Below are 8,685 nucleotides of genomic sequence, written 5' to 3'. Positions count from 1 at the left end.
CTTTTTTTAATTGACTGGATTTTGAATTTTTGACTGTGCCATCAGGGACTTTTCAAACATGATTTATCTCTTGCTCTTCCTTTTATCGATGAGTGATGGTTTTGATGGATGGTTTTTGTTTTCTCTGCACTACATCTCTCAACCGATTTTTTTTTCTTTCTATATAAGTGAAAACATCTCTGTCTTTCTTTGATGCAGATCGAATAGGAACGGGATTACAGTGTGGGAGGTGCTGAGAGAAAGCATTGTGGCAGTGCGTATGATTTCAGAGTTTAACTTTCAGGTTACCTTTCATCCATAAACCTTTTGCCTAGCGGTTGCTTTATCTAATATGGGCTATTGTTGGTCCTCTGTTTCTGGTGTTTCCCAGATGTTCTTGCTGTGTACACGCACATTCAGATGAGAGATGTTCCACGATGTCTCGATTGAGATAAACCAGATGGTGTTTGGTTTCAGAACTGCCGCAGGCTCGTATAAGCATTATTTATGTTTTTTTACCTGTCTTGGTTTCCCTATCTCGAATTCTTGTATATAAAAAGTTGCTTTTTTCTGATTCTTCAGGCATTGGAATCTTTCTATGAGAAGTTCGATCCAGATTTCATCAACATCAGCACAAAGGCCAGAGAGGTGTTGCAGATCTTAATGAAAATTTCCAGGTACGTGTCACTTATCCTTGTATTACTATTGACCTCTTGTCTCAGCCATATACATTTTAAGGTTTTCAACGATAGTCGTGGCATCTAAAATTGGCTTGAGTTATAGAAGAAAACAGTCTTAGCATATAATTCTATCTGTAATAAATTCGTTGTGTTTATGCGTGCAGCTTGTAGGAAAAGATGCGCTAGCAGAAGGTAACAAAATCACCTTGAAAACAGGTAAGATTTCTTGGCTCCCTTCGTTTTGGTTTAGTTCTCTCTCTTTCTCTAAACGGGTTATATTCACTCACTCTCAAACAGGTAGGATTTTTTTTTGTTGCAGGGAAGTTCAATCGTGGTCTCTCCATACTTAATATAAGCTGTTGCAGCAAGGCCGATGTTTGACTGATAAAGAGACTTTCATTTTGTGTGCTCTCAGGTGATGCATTGAATCAGTAATTTCCTTTTTTACTTTCTCTCTCTCTTTGTCTGACTCTCTCTTTCTCTTTTATCTCAATGCTCGTTTTATCTTTTGCATTGCAGCTTCATGTTTATTTTCTTGTGCTTGATGATGCATCATGGACAACTCTGTCACACGTCGTGGTCACTGGTCAGTATTGTTCGTTCAGACGGCCAAAGGTTTGTATGATACAATTGTGTGGTTCTCTTTACTCGTATACTTGTTTTGCTTGTTCTTGTTGTGAGATGGGTTAAAGCTTCTTTTCTTCTTTTTTCAAATGTTAGCGGAATGCTAATTTTCTTTACCTTATATCAATATCAAAGTGTGCTTTTCAAGTTTCTGGTTTAGTTATTGACAGCGTTTCATAGTTGCTGGTATCATAATAAAAATCTTTTTGTCCAGGTTCTAGGAGCCAACATATGAGGATTGTCTCAACCTGATTGCTCGTGTTCCTGTTGTAGCTGCGTATGTTTATCGGAGATTAGTGAAGAGTATATATTTCTGTGATCTTTTTCATGTTTCTTGTAGCTTCTGAGTTTTCGGTACTGATAGTGTACTCTTTACTTCTATTTTTGTATTTAACTTTCCACTCAATCATTGCAGGATGTACAAGAATGGTGATTCCATCCCCTCAGATACATCTTTGGATCATGGTGCAAATTTGTTTTCCCACATGTTGGGATTTGGTGATGAAAAGATGTAAGAGCTCATGAGGCTTTACATCACTATCCACAGGTCTGTATTAATTTCTCCTAAAACAAGCTTCTTGCGTTTATTGTTGTTGTTTTTTAAGACTTAAAAGATTTGCCGGCATGACATGATATCTTTGTTTTTCTACTGTTTTAATTTTGCTTTAGTAATTATGAAGGTGGAAATGTCTATATCGTGAATATATGTTCAAGTCTTCAATCTACGTCAGAGCTTCTTGAGTTATTTGTTGTTGTTTTCGTCTATTGTGGAGGTAGCGTGTGATAGTTTTATGGTACAATGATAAGTTGGTAGAAACAAATTCTTAGACTCTTATTTGTCTTGTTGCAACAGGAAGTTCTTTGGATCAAATCAGCTGTGAAGGAATGTGGAGAAAACATATTGAAAGAGTAGTTACTATGTTTGGAAGACAGTAAACAATAGCAAGGTAAAAACACACAGTTCCTCTACCTGTACATGACTGATGAAAGTTTCAAACAAATGGAGCATGCGAAAATGAATTAAAATTTTGTTCTGAGTCGTCATTTTAATAACCTCAAGTTTGGTCTACCAGTCTCATAGCTTCTAGTAACTAACACCGCCATAAGAGTTTCCCCGCCCCCCTTCTTCTAGTTAATGTTGTAATGGTACTAAATATCTCTGTTGACCTCGGCATGATTTGTCTGCAGGTTGTTCCAGGCTATGGACATGGTGTTCTGCGCAAAACTGATCCAAGGGCAAAGAGAGTTTGTCTTGAAGCATTTACCTGATGACCCTCTTTTGCAGCTGGTACTTTTTTTTCTTTTCTTTCTATTCTGTTGTGCTCTCAAAGTTCTATCAATGTCCAGTGGCTTACAAATATTTTCTACTCTGTAGGTGTCAAAAGCTTTACGAAGTTGTGCCACCCTGTTCTCACCGAGCTTAGAAAGGTAGTATCTCTATCAATTCTAGTATAACAGGGGATCGTTTCATGTAATGGATTACGCTGAAAGTATGACAAGGCTTGCGAACTCCTTTGCCGATCATTTCGAATTTGAATATACTTGCAAATACTATGATGGCGTGTTATAGGTGAAGAACCCCTGACCAAATTGGTCTTTTGTGTTTCATATTCCGCTTTTTCTTTATTAAAGTGAAACGAAACAGGAGTTTTTGCTCTTTAATGGGGTTTCTTTATTTCTTTTGGGTGAAACGAAACAGTTGGTGTGTTCCTGCGTTCCTACCCGGACGGACGATGGTTTATTCGACTCTGCTTTTTTCTTGTCAGTCGCCTGGCGTTTCTAACTGTAAGTAACAACATCATTCGAACTCATTAAAAAGGTATATACAAATCTTAATTAATGGTCTTGTTTCTTTCTTTTTTTTCTTCTTTTGGGTGAAACAGGTGTGTGTGGTGTTCGTGTTCGTGTTCCAATCTAAAGGGCAATGACTCAGACTTTTTTGGAGGACCAAGTAGATTCAGAGCATAAAAACGGATCCGACATGAAGCCATAACTAAGGTGTCTGCTACATGTTCTTGATCACACCTTCTTGCTTCCTCTACCAGCAACTCAGCTTCTCTCTCTCTCCTCCATGGTTTGCCTTCCAACTTTGCTTTTCGTTTTGTTTTCTTATGGATCCGACAATGTGCCCTTTGTAATAACATGTCTCTTTCTCGTAGGTGCATGTTGTCCATGGAGGATACACAAGGAGCCAAGTGAAGAGCCCAGATGTTTGTTCTGTTGGCTGGTGGACTCGAGGTAGGAGGCTGCAAAGCCAAACTCAAAGGCCAAGGTTCTATTTTTATTCTTTGTTTTCTATCTTACAGGTTTTTATGTTTCTTTCCCTCAACGTCTTTCTAATCTCATACTTTGCTTCTCTACTTGTTTTCCTAGCCAAACTTATTCTCTGTTTTTCCTTTCTTATGGATCCGACATTGTGCCCTTTGTAATATCATTTCTCTTTCTCGTAGGTGCATGTTGGCCATGGAGGATACACAAGGAGCCAAGTGAAGAGCACTCAAAAAAATTCAGCATTTACTCTTCACTGGAGAGGTACAGGTTTTGAGTATTTTTTAATTATATTGTTAATTGCTCATAGCTTGGTGCTTGGATGATTGGTTCACCCTGGTTCTAACAATTTTGGAATCTTTGTTTTATATAGGTGATATTTCCATGGATGTTTGATGAGATTCATGCCTTGAAGCCATTCAAAGCTGCCGCTTATCTCTTAGCCAGCCAAGAAGGAGGATTTCGCCTCTCCATTATATGATTGTTGCTACATTAAAAACTAACAAGGTTTGTTTCTTAGAATCTTTCATCTGTTTTTCTTTTCTTATGGATCCGACAATGTATGATCTGTTTTCACATGTCTCTTTCTGGTAGGTGCATGTTGGCCATTGAAGACGCCCAAGGAGCCTAGTAAACACTGAAGAGCCCAGATGCTTATTCTGTTGACTGGTGGACTCGAGGAAGGAGGTTGCTTGCAGAGCAAACTCAAAGGCCAAGGTTCCATTTTTTTCTTCTATTTTTGATAGTTGTTTGTTTCACTTGAGCTCAAATTAGAATCCTCTTGGCGGTTTTATAGTTGTTTCACTTTTTCAATACTATGGAAGGGTGGCTTATCATGGCTATGCTGCAGATTGTACTGTGATATAGCAGCATAGCCCTGCTATACCATTCATGATGATGACTACTCTTGTGTTGATTGCTGCACAGGTGACAAGTGGGTGCTTTATTCTCTCCTTTTCATTTTATTTTTGTCCATATATACTCCCATGTGTCTAATCGAAATTAATAATTTATCTTTAGGTTCCTGCAGATGGAGTTTTAATATCCGGCCACTCTCTTGCCCTTGATGACTGGAGAGAGCACAATCGTGTGTTTTCGTGTTTCCTATTTGACTCTTTTATCCTTTCTACTATATAGTATGACTAAAGGTTGATTTGCAGGTGTGGAGGCTATCTGCTTGTGAGAAAATGGGATCTGCCACCATTATTTGCAGCGGTAAAACTAGAACACTAACGTTAAATCGTGTGTTTTCTTGTATCCATCCTATCATAATTAAATTGTCTACTTTCTCGTCCCACTTTGGTATAACTCCTAATAGTCGACTTCCTTTTTCTTGCTAGGTTAACAAGGACTCTTGCAAAAAAATGCCGCTCTCATAAGTAATGATGTAGCTGCTATTTCATGTGGTGACATTCCACTTACCGCTGTGCAGGTTTGAGTTTCTACTTTCTCTCTTTCTCTATTGTTCTGATGCTTTCTTCTCTTCTGCAGCTGTCAATTACTAACCCTAGGCCTTTGTTTTACAAAATCTTGGTTATAATTAATAGAGTGGCCATTCTTTCAAATGTAGATACTACACTGCTTTTTGGTTGTCTCAAGGAGTCTCGTCATCTGATCACAGGTACATCCACAAACATACTTTTGCGATATTGACAATTCTCTTTGAAAAAAACCACATTCATCTTTGTGATGTTGTTTTCTCTTTCTCGTTTCAGCTGATATGGGACCGGGCTTTTGGACTGCCACTAGAGCGGAGAGTGTAAACATGGAGAGGTTACATGTCCTCTAATAGATGAAACTTTGCAACTCCGTGGGGTTCTTAAGCTCTCCCTAAACCACCATAGGTTAGCTTTTTTTCTTTTTTACATCTTCTCATATAATTTGGTCTCATTGCTCACTCCACCATCGTTGTTGTTGGTTGATAGCAATAGATTGAAAATCCTGGATTGGATCTAACTTCCTTTATCTTGTGTTTTAGGATTATCCGGTTCTTTGGTGTTAGTTTTACGGACTCGTCCAAAGCCTGGGGGATCACAGGTGGTGGTTATGCAACTTTTGCCTTTTCAGGCTGGTAACGTTTTCTCCTTTAATATTGATTTGGTTTTCTTTGAATCGATCATTGGATTTTAACTTGCTTGTTCTTTTCTAGGGTTTGGTGTTTCTAACTTGTTGTTCTGTTTTTTTTTTTCCAGGTTTTGGGTGATGGACATGCTTCTTGTATGTGATACGTCTTCAGGGGTTTTGCTCTTCCTCTTCCTTTTATCGATGAGTGATGGTTTTGATGGATGGTTTTGTCTTCTCTGCACTATATCTTTAGGTAGTGTTCTTCCTCTCAACTGATTTTTTTTTTAATCTTTTTAAGTGAAAAACATCTCTATCTTTCTTTGATGCAGATCTTATAGGCACGGGGATTACAATCTGGGAGGTTCTGAAAGAAGCATTGTGGGAGTGCGTATGATCTAATTACGTCTTCATGCGTTGTCATGGGTTCCTTGCTCTGAACGCATCTCTATTTGCTTCTGAATTTTCACTTTTCACATTTATTTGGTGGTTTTTTTTCTAGTTACTTGTTGTTTTTTTCTTGTTGTTTTTTTCTTGTTGGTTTAGATTTGTGGAGGAGGATCGGTTGATTGGTGATGGCTTCGACTGATCCCTGTCAGTTGTCACTCCTATTCATGTTATTCTTCTAGGGTATGGTTTCTAAACTGAATCCCTTAAAAGCCTTTCTCATTATGTTTTCATGCAATTTTTACCTCTCTTTGCTCTGTTATATTAGATTTTGGAGAATGCTTTGATCGGTGGGTGATGGTTTTGATAGATCGTTATTGTCTTCTGCACTAAATCTTCAGGTAGTGTTCTTCCTCTCTTAACCGATTGTTTCTTTTTCCTTCTATACAAGTGAAAAACATCTATGTCCCTCTTTGATGCAGATCTTAGAGGCAACCGGATTACAGTGTGGTTTATTCAGGTCTGCTAAGTTTGAGCTCCTTAATATATGTCACCTATCTAATTGTTTTCATCAAGTACTGGATTTTGAATGTTGGCTTTGTGAGTTTTGGACTGTGCCGTGAGGGACTTACAAACATGTTTTGGTTTCTTTTTGTTGGATGTTTCAGGTTTCGAGTAATATTGCTCATCTTCCTAGTGACACTGCATCTAGGCTTTTAGCCTAAGACCCCGTCTTTTGTTACAGATATTCAAAGTTCTATAAGAGAGAAGCATCGTCAGCTTATTTCAGGTTTTGGATGATACTTTTATCGATCAATGATGGCTTTGATGGACACGCTTCTCCTCTCTGCTATGTCTTCAGGGGTTTTGTTCTTCCTCTTAACACGTATTTTACTTCTTTCTTCGTTTTTTGCAGGTGTGTGTTTGCAAGCGAATTATTATCTGATCTAAGGATTGGTTGCACGGGATGGTTGTAGCTATGTAAGTTGACTTCTCTGAATACAATACTTGATCTATTAATGTATGATTTGATTGTTTCTGGCAGCATTGGTGTTTATATATTAGGTGTTGGAGTGTCCGGTGATAAGGTATTTGCCTTGCTTCTTTCTCTTATTTTTTGTTCCTAAATGTGGAAGATGACTGTGATGTTGGTAGATTTTTAAGTGATATGTTTATGTATTAGGATTGATTGCTTCACTAAAATTTGTTAAGGCATCAACAGTACGTAGCATCTCCATCTTCGGCTTCAGTATCCTCTACAACGTCAAGGTATAGAAGTAGACCATCACAAAAGACTCCAGCTCCATTAGGTGGCATTGCAATGTTATTTACTCGCAGTATATATACGTTATTTATAAATAACTAAATGTTACACTTTTTATTTTTAGGTAACGCTCTCTCTACTGCGAGTAAAAACCACATCACTATTCATATCTTCTTCTTCTTGTTCTATTTTTTTCTGTTGTTGTTGTTCTTCGTGACGCTGATGGTGCGGTGCCGTGAGTGACATTCTTCTAAACCCCCGATGCTGTCTCTGATTTTGGTTTTAAACCGATCCGATCATCTATTGAGTTGTGAATTCGTCCAGGGTTTGGTCTCTCCCTCTCAATTGCTTTTTATTATGTTCATATTTTTTACCTCTCGCTCCATGTGTTTGTTAATTCTTCTTCTGTGCAGGTGGTTTTTTGGAAGCGAATCATCATCGCTCGCTCCTGCTTCTGAATTTTCACACTTTCTTAGACGGTTTGATTTATAACTTGTCCTTGTGTATGTTGAAGTTTCCTGGTGGATTATGCTATTATTGATTGATCGCTCTCGCTTTGATTTTTTTTTGTTTTTTTTTTGTCTTGCAGGTTGTTTTGGGAGGGGAATCTATGATCCTCATCATCACTCCCCCCTCTTCTTGGGTTTGGTCTCTATCAATTCAATTCTTCTTCTTAATCACTCCCCCCTCTTCTTGGGTTTGGTCTCTATCAATTCAATTCTTCTTCTTAATGCGTCTCTGATTTTTTTTTGTTTTTTGGGTTCGCCTAAGTAAAGTAAGTAAGTTTCTTCGTCTTGCAGGTGTTTTGGGAAAGAGAGTCTATGATCCGATCCTTGCTCCCCCTACGGTTTGAATTTATATATTGCTTTTTGTCCTTCTGTTGTTGTATATTCTGGTGGATGATGCTTTGATCGATTTCGCTATTTGCTTTTTTTTTTTTTTGTATGTCTCTTAGGTCTGCTACTAAGTCTGGGCTCCTTTGATGCACAAGGCTCGACATGTGGTTTATTTAGGTTCTTGTTTTCCCATTGCTATCTCTTTCTTTCTTTTTATAAACTAGATTTTGAATTTTGGCTTCCTGAGTTTTGGACTGTGCTATCAGGGACTTTTCAAACATGATTTGGTCCTTTTGATTGGATGTTTTCCAGGTCTCTCTTTGATGCAGATAGTCCAGGCACCGAGATTACAGTGTGGGAGGTTCCAAGAGAAAGCATTGTGGGAGTGCCTATGCTTTCTGAGTTTAACTTTCAGGTTACCTCGCATCCATAAACCTTTTTGCTCTAAACGTATCTCTATTATTTGTTTCTGAATATTACTTGCCGTTTTGTTATTTCAGGTTTTGGATGCTGCTTTTACCAATCATTGATGGCTTTGACTGATCTACCTCAGGCGTTCTCATGGGTTCTTTGCTCTAAGCGCATC

The 8,685-nt window shown here is 38.2% G+C and overlaps 2 protein-coding genes and 1 long non-coding RNA gene across 3 annotated transcripts in view; all 3 read left to right on the top strand.

Annotated features, from left to right (window-relative positions):
• Positions 42-466, top strand: LOC109133100. Its single transcript, XR_002038056.1, has 3 exons — positions 42-111; positions 199-283; positions 371-466. It is a non-coding gene; the product is annotated as an uncharacterized LOC109133100 (long non-coding RNA).
• LOC104786843 overlaps positions 565-8,685 on the top strand; it is a 17,948-nt gene continuing 9,827 nt past the window's right edge. Inside the window, exons 1-2 of the transcript XR_002038052.1 lie at positions 565-656; positions 824-875. The gene's annotated coding sequence lies outside the window, so the exon portion shown is untranslated. The remainder of the gene's footprint in view (positions 657-823; positions 876-8,685) is intronic.
• LOC109133099 lies at positions 6,745-8,685 on the top strand. The gene is made up of 9 exons (XM_019245916.1): positions 6,745-6,885; positions 7,045-7,087; positions 7,183-7,268; positions 7,388-7,588; positions 7,677-7,766; positions 7,853-7,960; positions 8,064-8,110; positions 8,429-8,514; positions 8,600-8,685. Exons 4-9 carry the CDS (start codon positions 7,525-7,527, stop codon positions 8,640-8,642), a joined length of 438 nt encoding a protein of 145 aa, XP_019101461.1. The 5' UTR covers positions 6,745-6,885; positions 7,045-7,087; positions 7,183-7,268; positions 7,388-7,524; the 3' UTR covers positions 8,643-8,685.

This window comes from Camelina sativa, chromosome 5 (genome assembly GCF_000633955.1).
Source record: "Camelina sativa cultivar DH55 chromosome 5, Cs, whole genome shotgun sequence".
NCBI lineage: Eukaryota > Viridiplantae > Streptophyta > Magnoliopsida > Brassicales > Brassicaceae > Camelina > Camelina sativa.
Note: the sequence above shows the minus strand (reverse complement) of the source record. Positions and strands in the feature narration are given on the sequence as shown.

Bases quoted from the DNA above. Each gene is read 5' to 3' on its own strand.
- LOC109133099 (XM_019245916.1), top strand. From the start codon at position 7,525: ATGCTGTCTCTGATTTTGGTTTTAAACCGATCCGATCATCTATTGAGT. The intron at 7,589-7,676 runs GTTTGGTCTCTC...TCTTCTGTGCAG, and splicing joins GAGTTGTGAATTCGTCCAGG to GTGGTTTTTTGGAAGCGAAT. The intron at 7,961-8,063 runs GTTTGGTCTCTA...TTCGTCTTGCAG, and splicing joins TCACTCCCCCCTCTTCTTGG to GTGTTTTGGGAAAGAGAGTC.